The 26905-nt window shown below is 39.1% G+C and overlaps 1 protein-coding gene across 1 annotated transcript; it reads left to right on the forward strand.

Moving 5' to 3' along the window:
• The first annotated feature begins 3425 nt into the window (after positions 1 to 3425).
• LOC118078875 (C4b-binding protein-like) lies at positions 3426 to 25019 on the forward strand. Its single transcript, XM_060277483.1, has 8 exons — positions 3426 to 3504; positions 7315 to 7506; positions 9194 to 9379; positions 11098 to 11289; positions 16078 to 16269; positions 19765 to 19791; positions 21008 to 21071; positions 24824 to 25019. Exons 1-8 carry the CDS (start codon positions 3426 to 3428, stop codon positions 25017 to 25019), a joined length of 1128 nt encoding a protein of 375 aa, XP_060133466.1.
• Positions 25020 to 26905: the final 1886 nt, after the last annotated feature.

Here is a 26905-nt window from a genome sequence, read left to right on the forward strand (position 1 = left end):
ACATCCAACAAATATCAGGATAGTTGAAATCCCCCATTACTACTATCTCACTTCCTTTTGAATGCCTGGTCATCTGTTCCAGGAAGGCATCATCTGTGTCCTCAGTTTGGCTTGGGGATCTATAGTAAACTCCCACAATGAGATCACTGTTATTTTTCTCTCCCTTAATTTTGACCTAGATACTCTCAATTTGGCTTTGAAGTTTTAAATCCTGGATCTCTTCACAGGTATACACATCCCTGACATATAACACTACTACTCCTCCTTTCCTGTTTGGTCTAATTCTCTGAAATAGATTGTATCCCTCTATTTCTACATTCCAATCATAAGACTCATCCCACCAGGTTTCAGTGATGCCTATTATGTCGTATTTAGTTTGCTGTACCAAGAGCTCAAGTTCATCTTGTTTATTTCCCATGCTCTGTGCATTAGTATACAGACATTGAAGACCATTGATCATTCCCCCATGTCTCTTATTTAAGGATATTTTCCTCTCACCACTAGGTCTACGTGCTGTTTGCTCCATTTGGTCCTAGACATTTGGATGATCATCTTCAGAACTTGATAGACTCCTACCTTCAGGACCACTGTCTCCCTCCCCCACATAAGTCAGTTTAAAGCCCTCCTGATGAGGTTTTTGAGTTTCATGGCAAAAACATTCCTCCCAACTTTTTGAGGTGCAGCCCATCACTTGCCAGAAGTCCATCTTCAAGAAACTGCAGGCTGTGATCTAAGAATCCAAACCGTTCCTGTTTGCACCATTTGCGAAGCCAGTTGTTCACTTCCCCTATTTTCCCCTCTCTCCCTGGGCCATGTCGTTCAACTGGCAGGACAGATGAGATGACAATTTGTGCATTTAATTGCTTCAACTTCCTGCCCAGAGCCTCATAATCACTTTTGATCTTCTGTAGGCTATGGCTTGCAGTGTCATTGGTTCTCACATACACCAAAAGGAAGGGGTATTTGTCAGTGGGTTTTATGATTCCTTGCAGCCGTTCTGTTACATCTTTGATCTTGGCCTCGGGAAGACAGCACACCTCTCGAGACATCTTGTCAGGCCCACAGATCACTGCTTCTGTACCCCTCAGTAGGGAATCCCCTATCACCACTACACATCTCTTCATAGGCTTGGTCGGGATTCTTCCACGTGCTGTCCCTTCCAAGGTTACCTACATATTCCCAGAGGACTGACTTTTCTGCTCGTCTTCATATTCCTGATCGACTGTGATGAGGGAGAGATCTTCAAATGGAGTCTGTTCCTCGTCTTCCATGTTAAGGGAGAGCACTTCAAATCGGTTGTGAAGTTCTAAACACTCAGAGAGATCCCTGGGCCTTCTACTTCTATGAGTCATGTTCCTCCATACATCTGGGTCCTGTGTTGGGGAACTGACCTCCTCCTCAGGGATGTCCCCTATCTCCTCCTTGGTGCAGACAGTGTGCTCTGCTGCATCCAAGAAAAGCTCCAGCTCTTTAATTCTCTGGAGCGTAGATACACGGGCCTGAAGCTGCTGGACCTTGTCTTCCAGTAGGGCAACCTTGTCTCTTCTACCCAGGTGATAGTGCAGTACTAGCACTTTTTTATTTGTACTAATCTTCTGTGGAAGATTAAATAAATATGAGTGATGCCCACTTCCACTGGAAAGGCATCCAGAAACACAAAATTCTTATTCAAGGTGTGCAAGAGATTGGTTTGTTTACTCATTGCATGTGCTGATCTGTGCTTTCATAAGAGTTTAAGATGGTGTACTTCAACAGTTGAAAAGAGCAATGAGGGGCTGTTTGAACAGTTTTGTTAAAATATGTGAAGGAAAATGTAAAATAACAAAGTATGGCACTTTGAAGATCTCTCGCATGGTGATCATTGACATTACAATATCTTTTATGTGTAGTTAATGATCCTGGCAAATATATTCAGAATAATGTTTGGTTTTAAAAAGGATATTTGCTAGGATTGTGAACTGTGGACATAAAGAGATCTTGTATGTTACTATATTATTTTATGCATTATCTTAGATATAGTTTGATTTCCTTCATGTTATTAATGCAATTTGTCAAAACTGTCCTCCTCTTATTAACACCAGACCTGTCAAAAATACTGTTTGTTTTTTCCCCTGGTTTTGTATGTTTAATTCCAAAATGTTTCTTTTCAGCAAAAACATGTGAGAGTCCAGCACCAATAAAAGATGGAAGTATTTTCTCATTTAATCCAGCATACATCTCTGGAGCAAGTATTACATATGTGTGTTTTCTAGGGTAAGGGAACACCATTAAAGGCCACCAATAACATTTCCAATATACCAGTACTTTTGCTCTTAATTGTTTTTTCAGAAACTACTAAAATTGGCAGTACTTTGTAACTGAAGATGCAATCAGTTAAGTTCAGGAGGAGAATTTAAATATATTATTATTAAAGGTAAAGGTAAAGGGACCCCTGACCATTAGGTCCAGTCGTGACCGACTCTGGGGTTGCGCGCTTATCTCGCATTATTGGCCGAGGGAGCCGGCGTACAGCTTCCGGGTCATGTGGCCAGCATGACTAAGCCGTTTCTGGCGAACCAGAGCAGCACACGGAAACGCCGTTTACCTTCCCGCTGTAGCGGTCCCTATTTATCTACTTGCACTTTGAGGTGCTTTCGAACTGCTAGGTTGGCAGGAGCTGGGACCGAGCAACGGGAACTCACCCTGTTGCAGGGATTCGAACCGCCGACCTACTGATCAGCAAGCCCTAGGCTCTGTGGTTTAACCAACAGTGCCACCTGCGTCCCATTATTATTATTATTATTATTATTATTATTATTATTGTCATCATCATCATAATCAGTATAAATTTCATTTTTATATATGTATACCATGCCTTTTACCCTGGGAAGGGACAAAGTGGCTTGCAGATAAAAATAAAAACAATTAAAAACAAAGGGAGAAAATAATTAAAAAACAATTAAAAATTGATAGTTTCATACACACAGAGAGAATAAAACATTACTGATAAACATCTAGGATACATTCAAAGCAGCATAATTAACAGGAAACTTAAATATAATCCTAAAAATTTCGAAATAATACATTACTGTATAAAAGAGGTTAACTGCAGAATGCACGTTCAACACAGCGAAGTTAACTATTTTTTCTTAAACATTTTAGAAGAAAACAGTAAAAAAAGTTCAATATAAAATGCACTTTTAAAACAGCATAATTAGCAAGAGATTTTAAAATTATCATAAGCTTAGAAAACATGAAGAATCAGGGCTAGATCGGGCAGTACCTCCCAGCTGCAATCTTGATATTTTAAGCGCAGTAAGACCTTATCTAGATTGGAGTAGACCTGAACAGCACCACTCTATGAACTGCCTACCAACTGTACTTCTGATTTATATGGCTTGAGCATCACTTGGTTGGATTTTTTATCCTGTACATTCAGATACAAAATGATTGGGAAACGTTGGAACACATGTGAGGAATATGGAAGTGATGTTCGCTGGAGTAATCCACCTCCACGTTGTGTGCGTAAGTAGTGTAAATTATTTACAAATTTGGAGTGATATTTTTTGTGATTAACAGCACAGTTGTTTTCTTGGAAGTCTGTTTCACTGTGTTCAGTGGAGGTTTGTACCCAGGTAGGGATATAGAGGATTGCACCTGAAGGCTGCATTCCTATGAACACTTCCTTAGGAGAAAGCCCTATATTGAACTCAGTGGGACAATTGGGCTATGAATTTTCCTTAAAATTTAGTAAACATGGACATTAAAATAAGCAAATTAGTTAGTTCCTATTCTGTGTTTGTTCCACAGCTACGGTATTCATAAATCTGTTCTGTCTCATTTCCATAGTAACCTGCTAATTTAAAAGAGCCACATGGAAATACATACAGTATTGAAGCATGTATATTCTCACAAAAAGATGCATTACTTTTTCTGGTTTTTGTATATTTTTCTTAATTTTAATAAATAAAATTACAACATAGATTATCCTTAAAAAGCTCATATTAAATAATTCAGTCAAAAGAATACAGGAACGAATCATACATTTCTAAACATGTTGTTGTTGTTTAGTCGTTTAGTAATGTCCGACTCTTCGTGACACCATGGACCAGAGCACACCAGGCACTCCTGTCTTCCACTGCCTCCCGCAGTTTGGTCAAACTTATGTTCGTAGCTTCGAGAACACTGTCCAACCATATCGTCCTCTGTTGTCCCCTTCTCCTTGTGCCCTCAATCTTTCCCAACATCAGGGTCTTTTCCAGGGAGTCTTCTCTTCTCATGAGGTGGCCAAAGTATTGGAGCCTCAGCTTCACGATCTGTCCTTCCAGGGAGCACTCAGGGCTGATTTCCTTCAGAATGGATAGGTTTGATCTTCTTGCAGTCCATGGGACTCTCAAGAGTCTCCTCCAGCACCATAAATCAAAAGCATCAATTCTTCGGCGATCAGCCTTCTTTATGGTCCAGCTCTCACTTCCGTACATCACTACTGGGAAAACCATAGCTTTAACTGTACGGACCTTTGTTGGCACGGTGATGTCTCTGTTTTTTAAGATGCCATCTAGGTTTGTCATTGATTTTCTCCCAAGAAGCAGGCGTCTTTTAATTTCGTGACTGCTGTCACCATCTGCAGTGATCAAGGAGCCCAAGAAAGTAAAATCACTCACTGCCTCCATTTCTTCTCCTTCTGTTTGCCAGGAGGTGATGGGACCAGTCGCCATGATCTTATTTTTTTTGATGTTGAGCTTAAGACCATATTTTGGGATCTCCTCTTTCACCCTCATTAAAAGGTTCTTTAATTCCTCCTCACTTTCTGCCATCAAGGTTGTGTCATCAGCATATCTGAGGTTGTTGATATTTCTTCCGGCAATCTTAATTCCGGCTTTCTAAACATATTTTATATATGTTGTGTTTTCGTGCTTTTTTTAAAAAATCAAAAATTACACCTGAAATTTTGGAGTGCGAAATCTGAAGGACAACTTTATTCTGATTCCTTGCATTAGTCTGCAAGTTGTGAATCCAGCAAGTTAGGTACTGGAATTTGCAAAGAATGAATTCCTCAAGCATTTTCAAAATGTAGTATGTTATGCATACAATACAAATAAAATAAAAAATGTTAGTTATAGGGTTTACAGATTTCTTATTTAAAATGCTATTGTAGATGTCTAAATGAGGTCTCTAAGTTTAGACTAATCAACACATATCTAAATTACACGGAATGTTGAGCACCCAGAGGTAATTGAATCCCGCCCTGCTTCTTACTGATAACTTTCTGGTTTGCACTTTCTTAAGCTATTTAAACAACACCAACCTCCAAGATTGGGTTTAGGTAATATTAATTCAGCCAGGAGTAAAGAAATAATGTCTCGTCAATTGTAAATGGCTTTTGTCCTTATAAGCATTTAACTGACAGAGACTATGGTAAGAATATTTTAATTTCATAAAATTTACACAGCTTGATTATAAAACAAAAAGCTCTCAAAGTGGCTATGGCAGATCGCAGTCTAGAAAATTTCACAAAAGAATTTGCTAAAAACTTCTAAGAATACAGTGGTACCTCGGTTTATGAACACAATTGGTTCCAGAAGTCTGTTCATAAACTGAAGCGTTCATAAACTGAAGCGAACTTTCCCATTGAAAGTAATGGAAAGTGGATTAATCTGTTCCAGACGGTCCGCGGAGTACTCAACCTGAAGCGTACTTAACCCAAAGCATGGGTGTAATTGGTTCCGGAGGTCTGTTCATAAACTGAAGCGTTCATAAACTGAAGCGAACATTCCCATTGAAAGTAATGGAAAGTGAATTAATCTGTTCCAGATGGGTCCGCGGCGTTCGGAAACCGAAAATTCGTAAACCGAGGTGTTCATAAACCGAGGTTCCACTGTAGGTGAAATCAGATAAGAGGTAAAAAGCAGGGAGAACTTTGTGTATATACAGATACACCCAAAGGCATACAGAAGGCATTTGAAGAAGGTAAGTGCTGCTGGCTGTACAGGCGACTCCCCACCTACACAAGGGTTACGTTCTAGCACTCCACAAATTACTTTCTTCTTTACTCCACAAATTACTTTCTTCTTTAGTCCACATTTATGGGCAACTTTCCCAGCCAAAAATCCCCCCATAGAGGATCAATTGATTTGATAAGACAAAGGGTCCTGCTCCATTATTGTTGCTCATGTAAGGAAAGAGGACACACTTAACATTGTTATTTTAAACCTTTGTTGAGAGTATGTACAAAATGTCATGTAGCATTCGGTTGAGATGAGGATTACATTGGGGCCAGGTGGGTAGGGAACACAAAGGAGGCTATATTCCAGAATGCATGATGGCACCAGTCCACCAATGCATCAGGCACCAGTCCACCAAGGTTCTGGTGTCATGAGTTATCTTCACATCGTCCCTATGTTTCCATAAGGAATAGGATTCAGATTGCATGTAAAGGTTAGTGTACGTGGTTAGTAGGGTTACATATAGAGATCTAAATAGATATTCCCCGCAGTAATAGCACTCTTCATTCATGAAAAAGTATAAAACAGAATATTTGCATGTGCAGCTATTATTATATAGAAAGCTCAACTGGTCTGGAATCTGCTCAGTGCTTGGATAGTATATGTACTTACCCTATTCGTTCTATCTTGAGTTCCATGATGGTAAAAGGCAGATTCAGTGTGACTTAAAATGTGGTGTAATAACAAAGGTTAGGTTTAAATACACTTAAATGTGCACATTTATCTTGAGCTTACTTTTCAAGTAGCTATGCATAGGATTGTACAATAAGGAACATCGACTGCAGAAAATTAATAGTGCAGTTCTGACAATCATTCTATGAAGGTGGGAATGAGCGCTTGACCCAAGCGTCTTCTCCTCTCCCTCTTCTCCTCCTCCCCTGGTTGTGCATCAATTTCAGTATGAAGATCCTGGCTTGTATTAAGGCAGAGTTCTCTGTTAACATAAGAAGCAGCAACTTCTGGCTTACTTTCTATTAATCTAACAGGAAAATAAGCCAGGATATTGAGTGTATTTCAGTACTTCCAAAAAGTCTTCCTGTCTGCACAGAACTGCAGATGTGTTCCTGTATGTGCAACACCACAGAGAATGACTCTCAGAATCACAACCAATGGTAATACCCTGCTGCCAAAATGTGAGCCTCTCTTATTATGATTTTGTTCATTTTGGGTAAAATAAAGAAATAAATTTAACTGAGGAATCGAATAGGTATTTATCACTTCTAAATAAATGTATTTAAAATAGAAGTTGTTACATGGTATGTTTGGGAGTTTTCAACAGTATGCTGTTGACAGTTTTACCATTTTGCTGAATTATTCGATTTTCTTTTAGGAGTTGTATGTATAAAGCCTCCAAACATTCCTGGTGGATCCCATAACGGAACTGCACCTCCTTATCCTTATGGAATAGTGATCAAATACAGCTGCAAGGAGACTTACTCACTCATTGGAGAACCTATTATATACTGTGATGTTGATAAGACTAATAGACCACTGTGGAGCAGTAAACCCCCAAAATGCCAAGGTTGTTTTTTTTAATATATACCAGTTTTTCCTTCATGATGATTATAAAAAACAAAACCTGTTGACTTGTCAGGAGGTTCTGCTGTATTGTTGCATCCCTTTCCCACCTTACATTTTTTAAGAATTTGAGATAAACGGCAAAATGTCCAGGCTCTTATTTTGTCTACTTTTTGTTGTTGTTGTAAAAAGCCTTCTGGCACTTGACTTTTACAATTTTAACCAATGAATGAAATCATAGAAATTATTGATATTTGGGAAAAGGCTAAAGCATTAACTTCCTGGTTCATTAATGGGTGATTGCTGAATCACAGAAAACAAGGATGTTCCTCAGGATTTGAGTGTATAGGAGTATGTCTATCGCACATACTCCTTGCAGTAAAACAAAGTCAGGTATTTTTTCATACAGAATGGGTGGCATCATTCCCATTTGTAATGCCTACCCAATTATCATTATACATTCAGTGGCTGGATACATACCCACTAGAGAAGAGTAAACTGGTCCAATTAACACAGATTTTTCTTCTCTGGGTGGAGGTAGGATGTTATAATACTTTTCATAAAGGTCTGTTTTTTCTACTCACTTTCTGAGATAGAATCTTTTGGTAGTGAGAAGTACAGTAAAGCGGTAAAGGGAAAGGGACCCTTTTATCTTTAGGTAAATTAGGTCCAGTTGCGGACGACTCTGGGATTGCAGTGCTCATCTTGCTTTACTGGCCGAGGGAGCCAGCATACAGCTTCCGGGTCATGTGGGCCAGCATGACTAAGCCGCTTCTGGCAAACCAGAGAAGCACACGGAAACACCATTTACCTTCCCCCCCGGAGCAGTACCTATTTATCTACTTGCACTGCGTGCTTTCAAACTGCTAGGTTGGCAGAAGCTGGGACTGAACAACAGAAGCTCACCGCGTCGTGGGGATCCGAACCGCCGACCTTCTGATCGGCAAGCCCTAGGCTCTGCAGTTTAACCCACAGTGCCACCTGCGTAAAGCACTACTTCATATTAAAAACATAACAATGCTCCATTTTAAATTATCTGTTTATGGTTTAGTCCCTGTTAGTCTAAAAGCAGGAAAGATAACTCTTGCCCATTAACAAAGTGAATAATTTCCACCAGTATGTACTTCTACTGGTATGGCACAGATGATTTTGCTGTGCTTCAGAGAGGGCTGTATTTTCCTTCTGAAAGAAAGTTTGAAAATGTGGATTGTGTGATAATGTCTTCCATCTCTTTTGATTCACACAAGTGCTGCGGTATAGCCACTGATACATAGCAGTGCTTGTTGGAGACATAATTTCCCCATGAACTGTTTGATTGCTAGGAATACAGTACGTTTAAGTGCTAATTGGAGGAAATATATTTGGATCCTTCTAAGGATTAGTTCAGCAGATGGGACTAGTTTTGGAGACCTTTGATTTGCAGCAGCCATTACTAAAATAATGGGTATTCCTCAAACAGGAAAATACCTGTAGGAAGAGGCCTTAAGATAGCAGGAGCCTTTTTTCATCATGTGTTCTATGCAGTCTCACAGAAAAGCATTTATAGTCTCATTTTCAAAGATCTTCTAGATTGATGACGGAATATATTAATTTTTAGTAAAGTTCAGCAGAAAAATATCTTGTAATAACGTAGGAATGTAAGGGTTCTGTTTTTAAGGGATTTTGATTTTTAATATTATTTCTGCTTTCAGTGATTATATGTGCAGATCCAGTAGTTCAAGATGGAGTAAAGAAGATAAGTGAGTTTAAAGATTACTATACCTTTGGCAGCAATATTACATTTGAATGTGAAATTGGATACTTCATGATCGGAAGTTATATCATTCGATGTGTGGCGAACAATACTTGGATCCCTAAAGCACCATCCTGCAAAAAGAGTAAGAATTATTTAAAAACAAAAATATTAGCATCTATGTTTCTGCATTCAACAATAAGAAGCCATTTAAAACGACATTTATGCCTAGGGCGTGCACATTCCGAAATGCAGGCATGCAAAGAAGTATGTTGAAACACATAGTTTAAAGAGTGATTATTTAGCCTCACTAGTCACACAGAGGTATGTTAGTTATTTATAACAAAAGCCAAAGTCATGAGAATTCATATGAAAGATATCACAGATAATAATTATTAGAACTTGAACATATGAGAACAAAATTATAAAATAGAAATAGATTCTCAAAGCTGTGGCCACTATTTATAAAAGAAAGAAGTTCTGCAAACAATACAGATTATAAACTGACAAGATTTCCAGGATTGAATCTCATTTCATATTTCATCAGAATCAGAACGGAGAATCATTCATAGATGGTCCTCTGTTTTGTAAGACCTCAGCCAAATTTTGATCAGCAGCAACATACTGGTATACTTACTCCTTGCGGAGGAGTCTAAATTCTTCCCTGTTGGATTGCAGTTTTGAATTTGAATGTTTAAATTACATTATCTTATGAAGCTTTTCAAAATTTATTTTTTAATATTGGAATCCCGTTTTTATTACAGTCCTTTGTAATATTCAACCATTTGGTTGAATTCAAATGGTTAAGAGCTTACGGAAGAAACAAATGAGATGTCATATTATTGTGACTTTATATTTGTACATATTATAACATTGTTAAATACCATTGCCAGTCTCCACAGCAGTGCCAGAGTCAAAGGAGTACCAGACACTTATCTAGGGTCTGTGTTTCCTTTTGGAAAATGAAGCACAGTGGAGCCTGGGATGTCTTTATGATATTTGGTTTATTTGTACAAATAAACAACCTGACTCTACGATATAAGGGTGCCCCAGGCTAACACCTCAAAAAGAAATTAAATGACTTAATTAAATGACACATGTTGATCTCCTAGGCTTTAGAAATGTCTAATATACAATTTAGGAAGTTTGCCTTACATAATTAGCATTTCATAAATGCTAATTTCAGAAGGTTAGAAATATCTAACATGCAACTTAGACTTGTTTTACGATTACATTCTTGATTACATTCTAACACTTGGGGGTCTGATACACAGTTTTAACATGCAAAGCTTAATTAAATTATAGCACCTACCAACCTATAACAATATTATCAAACAAATGTTAACATTTTGCACCATGTTTTTAAGAAAGTAATATAAAAAAGCAAAATGATGTACTAAAGGGGATCTATGGCTGTCGTCTATGAAGGTAGTTCCCCATCGGTTACTTTGTCTTTTGTTACATATATTTGGGGGCCCTCTCCGTTGATTTTTGTTAGTCATTTGTGCCCAAAAAGAAAGAAGCTGCCTGATGAAGTTTCTTAGCCTGGTTACCTGTGAGCTGTGCTTACCACAACCAGTCAAGTGGCTATTTTACAAGCTTGCCAATGTGTGACTGCTCAGAAAATACTCAGAGAACAGAAGTTACTTTTGATGATGTCACAGGAATGGGATTTGCATGACTTGGCCATGAAGCAATTAGTAGTAAAACTGCATTTTGTGACTTACTTTCATAGATTACCCAAAATTCAGGTATGTGATATTATGGTAATACCTGGAATCCTACTATGAACTTATAAAAGCAAGGCTAAAATGATGTAGACATTATTTTATATATATTGTGGTTTTATTTTTCTTGTTATAGTTTCTCAAGATATTTGTGGTGCTCCAGGAATTCTAAAAGGAAGTGTACATCCACCACAACCTCATTATAAACTTGGAAGTATCATTTCTGTGCAGTGTGATAAAAAGTATTCTTTTCCTGATGAAACCATGGAGATGAAAGCAGAATGCAAAGGCTACAATCAGTGGGATCCCCCTATACAACTTTGTTTCTGTATGTATAAATTCAGCTCTGTGGTATTGACGTCTGTTGATAAAGAAGATAAAAACTTAAAAGCCCTACTAGGTTAGACAAGTCCACTTACTTTAAATGGTCAGACGGCATTGCAGCCTGGCCACGGGCCTGGTCAGTGATCCAGCAGTCAGCTGGGGAGGACTGTGGGCCTGCTTGCAGATTGGCCTTTGGCTGGCAGGCCTGGACCCGGGGATTCCCGGGGCGGGGGCAACCAACCAATGGGCTTTTCTTGGGTCCGCCCCCAGGGAATAAACTGAGCCCAGCAAAGGCTCTTCTAGTCCAGCATTCTGTTCACACAGTGGTCTACCAAATACCTATGGGAAGCCCTCACTCAGGACATGGTGCTATTGCACTCTCCTATTCATGACCCCAGCAATTGGTATTTAGAGGCATGTTGCTGCTGATATATAACAATTATGACTGTATCATATAGACCTTGATAGCCTTATTCTCCATCAGATTACAAGTATCTAATCCCTTTTCAAAACTGTCCAAAGTTGGCTTCCATAACTACATTTTGTAGTACAGTAATGTATTACATAGTTTAACTGTGTTGCGTGAAGAGCTTTGTTTCGTCAGTCCTGAATCTCCTATTCAGATTGATTAGATGACCCTGGACTCTAGTATACTATGAGAAGGGGAGAAAAATATTCCCGTATCCATTTTCTTGAATAAGTTTATATACCTCTATAATGACCCCCCCCTTATCTTTTTTTCCTAATTAAAATGCCCTAAATATTATACCCTTTCCACAAAGAGTTGCTCCAATCCATTCATAATTTTGCTTTCGCTTTTATGCATCATTTCCAGCTCTACAATACTGCTCTTTTGCATTGCAGTAAGCACAACTGTACACAATATTCAAAGTGTTGCTGCACCATAGATTTATATAAAGGCATGCAATAGGCAGTTTCATTTTTCATCCTTTTTTCTAATCCTCATCATAGAGTTTGCCTTTTCACAGCAACTGTAGGTTAGATGGCACTCTGCTTCTAATACCATGTTCAAGACAGATACTATTTCCCAATTGTCTAAATCAGAGATAGGCAACCTGGACCCAAACCTTGTCTGAACACTTCCTGAAGCTATTCAGTTCTTACACCCCACCATTCTTTCTTTTTACCTGGGCTTTAAATCCCTTCCCCTTAATATGTAGTTTCAGAGCAACTAGAAGGAGTATATTTTATTTGATGAGGAATAAAATCATTTTCCTATTTATATTGCTTGAGGACAATAAGTCCCACAGCCAGCTGTCAGAGAACAAATTGGCAGGCTTTTGCTTTTTGTGTGTATAGCATACTAAGGGAAGAAAGGGCTTATTTTCACTGGTTTTACAAAACCATAACTATTGATCAGTTGTGCTGAATTTAATAAATAAATAAATAAATATAAGAGCATCCTGCTAGAGAAGATGAATGACACACACCCCCACCCAGCATCATATTCTTATAGTGACCAACCAGATGCCTATGGGAAGCATGCAAGCCAGGACACCCAAGCACAAGAGCACCCACCCCTTGTGTGCTTTCCAACAACTAGTATTCAGAAGTATACAGTCTCCGATCATGGAGACAGATCATATCCATCATGGCTAATAGCACCTGATAGTTTTATCTTCCATTAATTTGTCTAAATCTCTTAAAGCCATCCAACTTGGTGGTCATCACTGCCTCTTGGGGGGGGGCAGGAGAGTTCCATAGTTTATATGTTGTGTGAATAAGGTTCTGAATACTCCAGCATTCAGCTTCACTGCAACAGCTTCTAAGTGTTATATGTTCTAGTGCAGGGTTCCCCAAACTAAGGCCATGGGCCGCATGCAGCCCACGAGGCTCATTTATGCAGCCCCCGGCAATTCCGGTGCACTTCCGGGCCGGAGGAGGCTCGTGCGCATGTGCACCAGCTATTTCCGGTGCCTTTTTGACCCAGAAGTCGGCCGGAAATAGTATGTGCTTGCGCTCCAGCCCAAATCCGGGTACGTTTGGGGACCCCTTTTCTAGTGTTATCGAAAAGGGAGAAAAGCAGTGAAAATGTAATGGGTGGTAGTCAACTAGTTTTTATACTAGTGTAAGGAGATTTCACCCATCTCCTCCTTCCATGTATGGCTTGCACCATCCCTATAGCTCCAAAGGGATAGTGAAACCCACAGAAGAGATTTTGCAGGAACAGGAGAACTGTCAGTTGCACAAGGATAAATCCATGAACTGATGGAACATTCACCTTAGTGCTGCATTGACTACAAGCCATTATAGTGAATAATTTAATAGTTTGCTTTCCCCTGCTAATGTTCTAATATTAAAACATTATCTCCTTAATAAAATGAAATAGTGAATGATATATTTTTATCCACAGGCCTTTTCTCTAATATAGAGTGCATCTCATCTCATTCACTTCTGGGTTTCTTTGCAGGGAAGCTATTACCTGGGCTCCTTTCAGGAGAAAAGGAGGGATATAAATTTGATAAATAAACAAATAATAAATGATACTGCTACTGTACTAATATTAACATAGTGCTGCTTCCTTTGACAGTATTGTGCTAAATGTTTATGGAAGAGGCGATGCAGTAATGCACTACTTGATGGATGTAAATGTACATTGTTTTACCTTATTTGCAAAGCAAAGTCTAGAAACAATGGGGCAAAGTAAAAATAATAGTAATTTCGGGTAACACAATGTCCAGTGTAGCTTCAAATATAAACTGCAACTGTTGAATTCTCTCATTCCTCGTAATGTGGAATGGCATGAAGCTAAAATGATGGTGTTTAGGCCATAGTTGCAAAGCTGAATGCTGTGTGTCTTGCTCAATAGCTAGCTTGTGAATTGTTGGGACAAGTAAAGAGAGGGTGATGCTGGGTCTCTCTCTCTCTCTCTCTGTCTCTCTCTCTCTCACACACACACACACCATTTACCTCTCCTGAGGATCCACACGCTACTAAGGATTCACACGCTAGCAAGGTTATGCTTAAAATTCTACAAGGCAGGCTTAAACAGTATGTGGACCGAGAATTCCCAGAAGTGCAAGCTGGATTTCGAAGAGGCAGAGGAAGCAGAGACCAAATTGCAAACATGCACTGGATTATGGAGAAAGCTAGAGAGTTCCAGAAAAATATCTACTTCTGCTTCACTGACTACGCAAAAGCATTTGACTGTGTCGACCACAGCAAACTATGGCAAGTTGTTAAAGAAATGGGAGTGCCTGATCACCTCATCTGTCTCCTGAGAAATCTCTATGTGGGTCAAGAAGCTACAGTTAGAACTGGACATGGAATAACTGATTGGTTCAAAATTGGGAAAGCAGTACAACAAGGCTGTATATTGTCTCCCTGCTTGTTTAACTTATATGCAGAATTCATCATGGATGAATCCCAAACCAGAATTAAGATTGCCAGAAGAAATATCAACAACCTCAGATATGCTGATGACACAACCTTGATGGCAGAAAGTGAGGAGGAATTAAAGAACCTCTTAATGAGGGTGAAAGAGGAGATCCCAAAATATGGTCTGAAGCTCAACATCAAAAAAATTAAGATCATGGCCACTGGTCCCATCACCTCCTGGCAAATAGAAGGGGAAGAAATGGAGGCAGTGAGAGATTTTTCTTTCTTGGGTTCCATGATCACTGCAGATGGTGACAGCAGTCACGAAATTAAAAGACGCCTGCTTCTTGGGAGAAAATCAATGACAAACCCAGATAGCATCTTAAAAAACAGAGAAATCACCTTGCCGACAAAGGTCCGTATAGTTAAAGCTATGGTTTTCCCAGTAGTGATGTATGGAAGTGAGAGCTGGACTATAAAGAAGGCTGATCGCCGAAGAATTGATGTTTTTGAATTATGGTGCTGGAGGAGACTCTTGAGAGTCCCATGGAAAAGAACCTCATGAGAAGAGAAGACTCCCTGGAACCTCATGAGAAGAGAAGACTCCCTGGAAAAGACCCTGATGTTGGGAAAGATTGAGGGCACTAGGAGAAGGGGACAACAGAGGATGAGATTGTTGGACAGTGTTCTCAAAACCACCAACATGAGTCTGGCCAAGCTGCGGGAGGCAGTGGAAGACAGGAGTGCCTGACATGCTCTAGTCCATGGGGTCACAAAGAGTCGGACACGACTAAATGACTAAACAACAACAAGGATCCACAAACTAGTACTGTGGTACTTCTGGTTGCAGTCGGGATCTGTTCCAGAGCTCCAGTCAGATCCCAAGGTTTCTGCACCCAGAGGGACTGCTTCTGTGCTTGCGCACAGCACGGTAGAGTGCTTCTCTTCAGCACATGCATGTGCGGTGAAACCTGGAAAAATACTTCCGGGTTTGCCGCGTACATATCCTGAAGGATATATAACCCAAGGTGAATGTAAGAAGAGGTACCACTGTAATCAATATTTTGATGCATCACACACAGCTTTGCAACCATGACCTAAGAGTCTAGCCACACCACAGGAGGAAGCAGCAACAAAGCTATTTTGGTGATTAATCAAATCTCAACACCCTGGCTCAGATAGCATCAGGACTTTTTCCCCCAGCCAGAACTCACCAGAACTCAGTTCCAGCACCTCTCAGGTGGGCAGCATTGCATTTCAAAGAGAATGAAGGAGGTGCTCATGGTGTGTTCTGGCACCTCTTTTTCTAGAAAAATATCACCAGATAGCATATTGGTGCATAACAAAGGAGTAGAAAAAGCCTCATGCAGTATGAAAGATTTTGGAAAAATAATATTATTTCTATGTGGACTTTTGTGTTACTTTATTATTTATGATCATTGTTTGTTTTCAGTTAGATCATCCCCAGACATTGCTAAACTCCATATCTCTAATGGAATAATAAAACATGGGGGAAAAGAATACTATTATCCTGGGGATGAAGTTATTGTTCAGTGCTATGGTGGCTATTCTTTGAAAGGATCATCTAAGTTTAAATACATTGGTGGAAAAAAATGGGTGCCTAACACTCCGCATTGTTATCTGAGTAAGTATTAATCCTTGTGAAAATGTAACATGCCAAATATTTTTCAATTGATATGAGACTGCCTCCTTTTAAATATATGCTTCCATAGAGTTACAGAATCTAGACAGTTTATCTCACAGTTGTGCATCAAAATTTAAATGATTAGCTGGCCTTCTTTGTAGTCACTTCAGATTCTCCTCTACTATTTGATATAATGACCTAGGAAGAAGGATATTTATTCTGAGAGACTGGAGAATCCATTTCTTTCTTTTTTTAATAAATCATTTTTATTAAATTTCCCACTTTAAACATCCAATCATATTCTGAATTATATAAATTATACAAATATCAATTAAACAATTAATCCAAATCTTCTGCCAAATTATAAAAATTTTAAATCAGACTTCCCATGCTTCAGGCTCAGAGGCCTAATCGTCTTATAATACACTGCATTTCTAATCAATATAGACCATATCATTTCCAATAATTCTATTACCAGTATTATTATTCTATCTTTTTTCCCCTTCAAGACCCTGAGTCATTCCAGCAAGTGAGTTTAACCAAACAATATATGATTCTGTGTGAATTTTATGCCTATGATTCCCATCTGTTAGTTAGCAATGTCTCCTCACAAGCTGGAATCTTGCCAAGTCAATCCAGGAATCCAAGAGTCTTTTCACAGCCAGCTGCCACCATCTTCAAACAATTCCAATAAATCAAATCAAGCCTCTGTTCATTAGTTTCTCAAGACCGGCTACATAGTACACCTTTTCAGGAGAAATATTGCCAGATCAAAACTGGAAATACACATCTAATGAGGATAATTATGGCTCACTCCCCCTTTGACTGTTTTGTGGCCCGATCTTGGCTCTAACATGGTGGACCCCAATTATAACAGCGTCATATCCAAGAAACTTCTTGACCAAGTTCCAGCTGCTAACGAGATTGCTTCTATTTGATGTTCATATTTTAGGGACTCTTAATCACCTTCCAGGGAAAGCCAAAAATAAAAGCTTTATTTGTTTATATTTTCATTTCCACACAGTCTATTTTTTTAAAAAAAATTATCACAATAAATTCAACTTTCCAATCTCGCTTGCTTTATAAAAGTTATAGACGATTCTTCTAAGGGAGGTTTTGTTAGGTAGATATTAAGGCACAGCAAAAAGAAAGAAAAAAAGTACACACACACACACACCGGTCAACTCCATCACATACCATTCTAGCGCTCTGCTGTAATCATTCTTCGGTTATCTTTTATTTCCTCAGAGGCTAGGTTTAGCAGAATAAATCTTCCCTCTTCATCTGAAGCATGTCCAAAACTTAAATCCAATTATTATTCTTAAGCCATGGAATTTGGTTCGCTCGTAAAAGCAGCGTTCAGGAGTGCCAGACCATCTTGGGGGTTTCCATCCAGTGCCCCCAGCCCCTCCTTCTTTCCGAAGTCGAAGCTGGTTGATGGGCATCTGCGGCTGAGACTGCGTCTTCCCGTACCCATGGGAAGATTTAGGGAGGCTGATTACTCCCATTCTCAGCCTCTAATTACCCTGTGATGGCCGGAGAGATGTTATTTTAAGCCATCTTCTACGGTGCCCCAAGCAAAAATCCATTTCTTTCACCATTCCCTCATAGGTGAACCTACCCCGTCACGTCCCTGCCCAATTAGCTTTTTAAATTTTTTGTAATATTGTTTTTATTGAAAAGCAAACAAACAAAACAAAATGAGTCATTGATTTTAATCCTTATGGCCAGTTACATACAAATATATTTTCATCATATAAACATGTATTGAAGAAGATGGCCAACGACCCCCCCCCCCGGAAGAAGCTGTGAGATATCGTAGGTTTGAGCACTTCTGTTTGGGAGCTAATAAAAGAAATAAACTGAAACCAATTTGTCTCAAGCATGCCATTTGTAGTTTCCCTTCTAGCTAGCTAACACCTTTGTATGATCTTGTCCATTAGCACCAGATGCCATGCTCTGTCACACCATTTACGAAATGAACAGCCTTCTGTGTCCTTCTACACATGCACAGTAGCCAGAAGATTACAAACAAGTGACTTACATAACAGATGTTTGTTTTGCCTTTGAGAAAGAGAAAGCAAAGCTATGCCTGTGAGATGGCTCATTTGGTAGAACATAATGTTAAGACCAGCAAGGCTGGATCTTGTCATAAATGCCAACTAATACCAGTTGGACTCAGCAGAGTAAGCACAGGCACAGCAGAAACTTCTTGGTCGCAGATGTAGGCAAGTAGTATGGACACAGGAACTCACTGCCACTAGTACTGAGTAACTATGTACACCTTTATTTATAAAGAAAACAACAGAACATAGATCAGTACTTCTCTATCTCTCTCTATATACAACCACCAACTCCACATGCTCCACTACACAGACTCTCCAGAACTCTCCACACAGAGCACATGTTCACACTCAGTCTTTAAAGGTTTCTACACCAATCACCGAGCTGTTGCTAGGCTTCCATCACCAGGCAGATTATGAGCCCCTAGAGATGGCAGATTCATCCTTCTGGGCATGTTGCCAGTTCTTAATTGCTATGTGACCAGATGCACGTCCTCACACAGGCAAAAACCTCAACACATAAGACTCTTAATCTCAGGATTGCGGGTTTGAGCCCCACATTGAGCAAAACGATTTCAACCTTCTAGTGTAACATTTCAGATATGGTCATGAACACAGATCTCCCCAAACCTGTACCTTTAAGCACTCCCACAAAAGATGAATTAAGGTCTCCAATATTTGGTAACCTCTCCAATATACAGGTGGAATGGAGTTGTCAAATGTAGGTGTACTGGAGTCCAGTGCCATTTATGAATAAGTTGCAGTGTTGATTCTTTAATTACAGTGGAAATAGTTTTAAAAGGGATGTGTGCCCATTCACCCTCTGTGATACTCACATTGAGATCTGATGCCTACTATGTTTAAACTGAAAAATCAAGTAGTATTTTATATGTATCTGTTGCTGTCCCTTCACATTTCTAGAACCAATTTCACACAGCTTCTTAAAACCGATTAAGGTATTTTGGTGCATCATGAGTTTAAAACCATGGTTTTATTATTACATTTATGTCCTACCTTTTCTCTAAGCAGCTTGAGGATGTGAGTATCAATGTTTTCATGAAATGTGAGGATTTGTAAGTACTTATTTTTAAAATGAGACTTGTAGCTTTAGTATTGTAAAAGCAAATTCTAATCCTAGCAAAAAGCAAAAAATAAAATAAAATGGAATTAATGAGTCAAATAAAGTCAATGATCATTCTTTTAAACCTGTATGATTTCTTGATTAGTATAGGAGAAAGTTTAAAATGACCAAGTCATATATGAGAGTACGTGCAGTAAGCAAAGCATATCAACCAGTTGTGATATGAAATCCACCTTGAGCTGCAGTACATTCTCATGAGGCTGCCAGTCTGAGTAGACTTTCGATAAATAGTCTTACAATGTTCTTTTCTAAGAAGTTTGCTTATTAGAACCATTTCCCCTTCTTTTCTAGGTATTTTCCTGAGAGTAATTATAGCTGGTATGTAATTTATTGAAAATGGATGGGAGAAACAGGAAGATGTATTAAACATATTTAAATACCAGTGCTTTGTACAATTTCAGATGCTTTTTACCAATAGCAAAAAATACTGGGGTCAGAGATAAGCACTTTGAAGTTTCACTTTTTGAAGAGATTTAAGTCCATGCTTAATTCTCCTTATTGAATTAAGTCCCCTGATTTTCAATAGGGAAATTTAAGTATGGGTTTAAAATCAGCTCATGCCCCTAGAAGTTTCTCCCATATTTTTCTTTGCTAGACAGGATTTACCGTACTTATTTGTTGAATTGACTCTGAACATTGTGCACACCATTGGTGCTTTGTAAATCTTCCACATTTTATCAGTTTGGCACTGGTGCTCAGATATTTGCTCATCAATTGATGAATCTCATTCTTGGGCCCAAAATCTACAAGTACATTGTAACACACACACACACACACACACACACACACACACACACACAGGGCATTTACTGGTAATAATTTAAAATGATTTCTGGTACTAAATAGCAGTGTAGGCAGTGAATCACCGATCTTTACTCTATCATAATTGGTGTTTTTTTTGTCTTGGAGTAACTTATGATCACCAAATGACAAATCATTGTATTTTATTGTTAACATTCAAGAGGTGTTATTATGCTTTGAGTAACATTTGAAGGACATTTTCAAATCTGGTTTTGAACTATGCATGAGTTTTCTTGGCCTCTCATGAGCCTTTTTTTGAATAGGATAGTACAGTGGTACCTCAGTTTACAAACACAATTGTTTCCGGAAGTCTGTACTTAACCTGAGGCGTACTTAACCTGAAGCAAACTTTCCCATTGAAAGTAATGGAAAGTGGATTAATCTGTTCCAGACAGGTCCATGGAGTACTCAACCTGAAGCGTACTTAACCCAAGGTATGAGTGTATAGTAATTGGTTCCAGAAGTCCGTACTTAACCTGAGGCATACTTAACCTGAAGCGAACTTTCCCATTGAAAGTAATGGAAAGTGGATTAATCCATTGCAGACGGTCCGTGGAGTAATTAAACTGAAGTGTACTTAACCTGAAGCGAACTTTCCCATTGAAAGTAATGGAAAGTGGATTAATCCGTTCCAGACAGGTCCGCGGAGTACTTACTGAAAATACTCAAACCGAGGCGTACTTAAACCGAGGTATGGTGTATTTTTCTTGTGTTTTTCTTCTTCTTCTTTTAGGATGCCTGTTACCTGTATTGATTGTTGGAACCAAAATGGTTTATCAGAAGTTTTACTTGCAAAGGTAAAATATCTTTTATTACTAAACTCCTCCTTTACTTTCTGTTTTATGTTTCTACATTTTTATTGAATTTTCAATTTTACATCTCCAAACATTTTTTTCCCATAATATTATATCTCCAATGACTTCCCTCCTCCTTCCATGGTTCATTTTGCTTGTCTATACATTTTACATCTGTACATTTTACTTGAACCATTTTAATCATTTCTCCACTCTTAGATCACTCAAATATTTATTACACTGTTGAATTTATCTTAATGCTGCCAGTATTTTCAGCTCTATACTGTTACTTTCCATATACTCAATAAATATTTTCCACTCTTCTTTGAATACATGATCTTCTTGCTCTCTTATTCTATGTGTTAAACCTGCTGGTTCTGCGTATTCTAACATCTTAAGTTGCCAATCCTCCTTGCCTGGGACCTCCGTCGCTTTCCATTTTGGGGCTAACAAAACTTGAGCCACAAATGTTGCATACATTAATAATTTTTTCTGGCACCTAGGAATTTTTGTCTGAACTATTCCCAACAGGAAGGACTCCGATCTTTTTTGAACTCATTGTAGATCATCTCCCAATATTATTTTACCTTTTTACATGTCCACCGAATATGAAAAAACAATTCCCTCCATTTTTATTTTTTTTTACATTTCCAGCACATATCTGATTCTGCTCTGTACATCTTAACCAACCTATTCGGAGTTAAATACCATATATCAATAATTTTCGTATCATTCTCTTTCAATGTATCACATGCAGTAAATTTCAAATCATTTTTCCATAGTTTTTCCCAGAGGTTTAAGTCTATATTGTGTCCTATATCTATTGCCCAGTGTGTTATTGAAACTTTGAGCAGCTTGTATTTTGTTTCGCATTCTCGTAAAAAAAAATGTTTTATGTCTCTAAAGTCCACTTTACATATAACTTACATAGAGATTGTCACCATGTAGAGAAAATAGTGCATGCTGTGTCATCAAAAGTGCACTTTCTGTGGTGTTTTTGCTGTTACTAAATTGTATGGGCAGTGGATATGAGCTATGGCTGTCCAAACAGCAAGATATTGCAAAAAGAAAAGGAAAGAAAGAAAGACACACACACTGCACTTATACAGCATGCACTATTATCTCTATTTCCTAATGATTCTCAGCATTTTTTCTTCTTTCCTCTGTACTTTCCTCAGAAATACAGAGAGACCAGGGCCACTTCCAGCTTTGGAGGCCCCTAGTAATAATAATAATTTTAACAATGGCAAGGCACCCAAGTGTGTGGTTGTTTATATTGTCAGCTGATCTGAGGACATATTCAAGTCATCGCAGTCTAATATGCCATCAGAACATATATATTTTTATTAAGATTTATGAACATTTAAAACCCTTTAATATGACAAAATCTATCAGTTAAGAAATGTGCACCTCCAAGTGGAATGGGTATGCCATGAACAGATCTTTGGAGTGCAGTTGCTGCTTTTTCCAGCTTTGTCATATGATGGACAGGTTGCCCCTATGGAACTGAGCATCCTTTAGTACTTACTGAAGCATGTTAGAGACCAACTAGGTTTGTCATTGGTTACCAGTGACAAACTTAGTTGGTCTCTAAGGTGCTACTGGAAGGAATTTTTAAATTTTGTTTCAACTACTTCAGACCAACACGGCTACCTCCTACCTGTAACTAGAACTACTGAAGCATGGAACGTTTGTTCCTTCAAGTGTTGTTGGACTCCAAATCCATCAGCCCTAGCCATAGTGACCAGTAGTAAGGAATAATAGGCTATAAGTTTCCCATTATTGTTCTAGTTATTATTATTTTAATGAATAGCTTCCCATAATGGAATGTCTCAAAGCAATTTACAAAAACGAAGAATAGTGATACCGAAAAAATGAATAAATACATTAAAAACAAAATCTGAATAAAAATATCCAATCATTGGGGCTCCCCAAATGCTCAATAAAACAAAAAAACATTTTTTGTCTGCCACCAAAACAATGAAAAAGTTGGTGCCGGGCAAGCCTCCCTGGAGAGAACATTCCACTGACATGGAGCTACTACAGAAAAAAAGTCTGTTCTTTTGTTGCCAACCTCAAGACCTCTCCCAGAAGTGGCATGCAGAGTAGAGTCTTTATAACTATCTCAGGGTCCGGTCAGGTTCATATGGGAAAGGTGGTCTCACAAACAGATTGATATCCAGTGCAGTTGGGCCAGAGCTATTGTTGAATATTCAAGCTGCCTTCACCCAATTAACAGTTGAGCAGTTGAGTCTAGACTAACTTATTTAGGTCAGGTTACTATTAGGTTAGGCTGGTGCATTAGCTCCAACCCTATCTAGATGTAGCCTAGCCTCAGGCAGAGTGTTGCCAAGGGGCAATGGGTTCTTTTAGATTCAGGTTGGCAATAAAAGAAACACCAACTTGTACTTTAAAAGGTTTTATTTGCTAGCTCAGAATAAGTATAGAAAGTCAGCTATCTCATAACATTTTTTGTTGCTGGAAAATCCCCTCCTGAACAAGAGAAGATAGCCCATGTCTCCCATGCTACCCTTGTGTATCTAAGATGACTACTAGGCAGCAGTCCAGTGTCTTATTTTGGTGGCCTTTAAGGGAAGCCCACCATCCCATACTGTACTCTCTCATGTTGGGGCCTTCCTAGAAGCCCACAACCTCTTCATATGAGACAGTACACACAATTAACTCCTTAAAGGACGCAGCCTAGAAGAAATCTAATGATATTGAACTGGTTCCACCTTCTATACAGGTTTGACATAAATATATTGGAATAAGATTAAGCCAGTTCAGAAACAGCAATTACTGTAGTTCAAACTGTGGCTGCAAAATTGCTAACTGGGATTAAGTGTTGTGGTCATGCTAGTGTTTCACAAACTGCATTGCCTCCAAATCAATTGCTAGTACTTATTTTAAAGCCTTTCATGGCTTCTGCTGAAGATTGTTGTCTCCAGATACCTGAAACATCATTATGTCTCCCTGTCCATACGCTAAGATCTCCAGCAGAGCTCCATCACGGGGTCTTGAGGTCTAATAGTGAATCTTCTGACTATTGTGATTAACCGTGCAATCCTGTACATGTCTACTCAGAAATAAATCCCATTGAGTCCAATGGGACCTGTTCTTGGATAAATGTGAAGGGAGTTACAGTGAAAAGAAGGCCTTGTGCATCCACAAAGCACTTCCATGAGGGAGAAGGAAGCCTATTTTCTCTAATTACTTTTCAAAGATAAATGCAACATCTTTTAAAATTAAAAATAATATTCTGTCTGCAACGATATTGTGGTTTTTATATTATAGTGTGGTGAATTGTGTTGGTTTTGGTTCCAATCCATTCCCAACAATTTATATAGAATTACAGTAGTACCTCGGTTTAAGTACACAATTGGTTCCGGAAGTCTGTACTTAACCTGAAGCGTATTTAACCTGAAGCGAACTTTCCCATTGAAAGTAATGGAAAGTGGATTAAATCGTTCCAGACGGGTTCACAGAGTACTTAAACTGAAAGTACTCAAACCGAAGTGTACTTAAACCAAGGTATGACTGTATATAGGTTTTGCACCTTGTTTGGCACCTTGCTGCAGTTTTGGTAGCCTCACAGCAGTGATATACTTCCATACAGATGACCGCCCTGAGACATGGAACAAGTACCGTATATAGGTGGAACTCTCCATTAAGCCTAGAGAGGTGGAGAGGCCTAGATTGGTTAGCTGAAAGAGTGGGTTGACCATACTTGCTCTTGTACTTCCATTATCTGACAGGGCAGGAACAGAGAGGAGAGAGACGCAGCAGAGCACAACAGCTACCAAAGAACTTAGTTTGCTGCCAACGAGTAAAGTAGCAGTGGCCAGTCTTAACCAACTCGGCAATGACCTTTCCAGTGAAACATCCAAGAACTTAGCAGTACAAGGAAAACTGGGACATCCCCGCAGCTTCAGGAGCAAATCATTGTACTAGGTAGACTCAGCTCCCCCCCTTTCTTTTCCTTCCCTTTTACCTTTAATTTCCCTATCACCCTTTACTTATGTGTTAAATGAGAGAGGCAGTATTCTGTTGAGGGTGGTCAGCAAATGCCACCACATCATCAGTATTAGTAGGCTTCCATAGTGCTGCATCCCATAATAACTCTGTGTAAGGCTCCCTCATCTCTATGAACTCAGCATATGGTCCCTGCATAATATGTGCTCCTGCATATATATTTTTAATGAGAAAAAGCAATAAAGGGACATACGATGCAACAGCACATTCAAAAATGGCAAGACATTGAATTTAGGTCCATATTCATCTTTAAAATCAAATAATAAATGTATCTGTGATCTGATCTACTGCCTATCTTTTAACATGTGTCTGAATTTAAATGGTGTTAAATCCAAAATTCTTTTTGCTAATCTTTAGCTAATTCTGCATTTCCGCACTCACATTCAGTAAATAAACATGCAAAGAAATACTCGCCACTTACAAAGGGGTTACATTCCTGGGTACTGCATGTATATATGAAATCACGTATAGTGGGGAACACCATATAAAAAGCCTGTAAACAGCCTCTAGACTCCACCACAATTGCTCCTTCCAAACCTCCTTTCTAAAACTCCAGCTCTCCACAGGCCTCAAAGGTTGGTGCAAAGGCTCCTGGGGTTGCAGTTGCAAAGGCACCTGGAATTGCTAGCCATCTCCCCACTCTTTTTGCACCATTTTTGCATTTTCCCACTCTATTCTGGCTGTTTTTGCCATTTTTGCAGTTTTAATCTATTTATTTATTTCCTGACATTGCATGTAGTATATGTGGTTGGACATGAGAGATACGTGCATAAATGGGGAGATGCTTGTATGGTATGACAGTTCACACAGTAAATTGCAATGTCCCTCCCTCAAACCTGTGCCTATAATATACACAGTTACAGGAAAGTGCCTATTTCAGATTCCACTTTTCAACATTTTAGTAATGAATGTGAAAATTCTATCAACACAACTGTAAGTTAAAGAGTAGATATCTGCTTCAAGTAGAAAAATATGGGCCAGACTAAAACCTATATGCAGATGCTTATTAGCACAGTCCCAACGGCTACTTCAGAAGGGGATTATTGAGATCAAAGAAGAGTGCTCCTTTGCTCACCACTACTCTGATTTAAAATGGACCTCAAAGTATGGTCTGGGGCCAGAGATACATTGCAGAGAAGCAGAAGGCTTAAGCAGTCTTCTCTGAAAAGCTGAAACGGGTTGCTAACATGGTGCCCTTCAGATTGTTGGACTACAACTACTGTCATTTATGACCAGGAATGGCCTATCCCATTTCACCACCTGGGACAAAAACAGAATGTGCTTTTCTGTGCCCCCTGCCACCCCCTCTCCACTTCTGCTGCACACTGTAATGTTCCCACCCCACCCCCGCTCTTGCTGAACTCATTTCACAAGGCTTTGTCACTTTTCTTCTCCTGGGGTGAGGAAGGAAAGTGGTGAAGGGACACACCAGAATACCCTCCACTCTCACCAAACTCAGCAAAAGTGGGAGCAAGTTTGCAAGGGCTTGATGCTTGTCTTCTCTTTCCCAGGGACTGGGGAGAAGCTGCAATGCAGCATGCTGGAGTGCTCCCAACAAGGGCTGTTCTGCCAGTGTTGGGGCACCACCTCTTGTGCTTTCTCCACCTTGCACAGCCCCTTCACCCTGCCTCATGGGCAGGCCAGCTCTGTTTATAACTACTGCCTCTGCTGCCTGGGACTTACAGAAACTCTAGTACAGTACAACATCATCAGGAGGGCACTGTTGGATTCTCCTGATCTAAAACAATAAGATTTCACTGTAAATTATGTTTCAGTTCTCCTATAAACTACTATGAATGACATTA

Source organism: Zootoca vivipara, chromosome 7, assembly GCF_963506605.1.
Source record: "Zootoca vivipara chromosome 7, rZooViv1.1, whole genome shotgun sequence".
In the NCBI taxonomy this organism is placed as follows: domain Eukaryota; kingdom Metazoa; phylum Chordata; class Lepidosauria; order Squamata; family Lacertidae; genus Zootoca; species Zootoca vivipara.

Excerpts from the sequence above, each read along its gene's own strand:
- LOC118078875 (XM_060277483.1), top strand. The coding sequence starts at position 3,426 with ATGATTGGGAAACGTTGGAACACATGTGAGGAATATGGAAGTGATGTT. Across the intron at positions 9,380-11,097 it reads AGCACCATCCTGCAAAAAGA|TTTCTCAAGATATTTGTGGT; the intron begins GTAAGAATTATT and ends TTCTTGTTATAG. Across the intron at positions 21,072-24,823 it reads CAGAAGTTTTACTTGCAAAG|GGCAGGAACAGAGAGGAGAG; the intron begins GTAAAATATCTT and ends ATTATCTGACAG.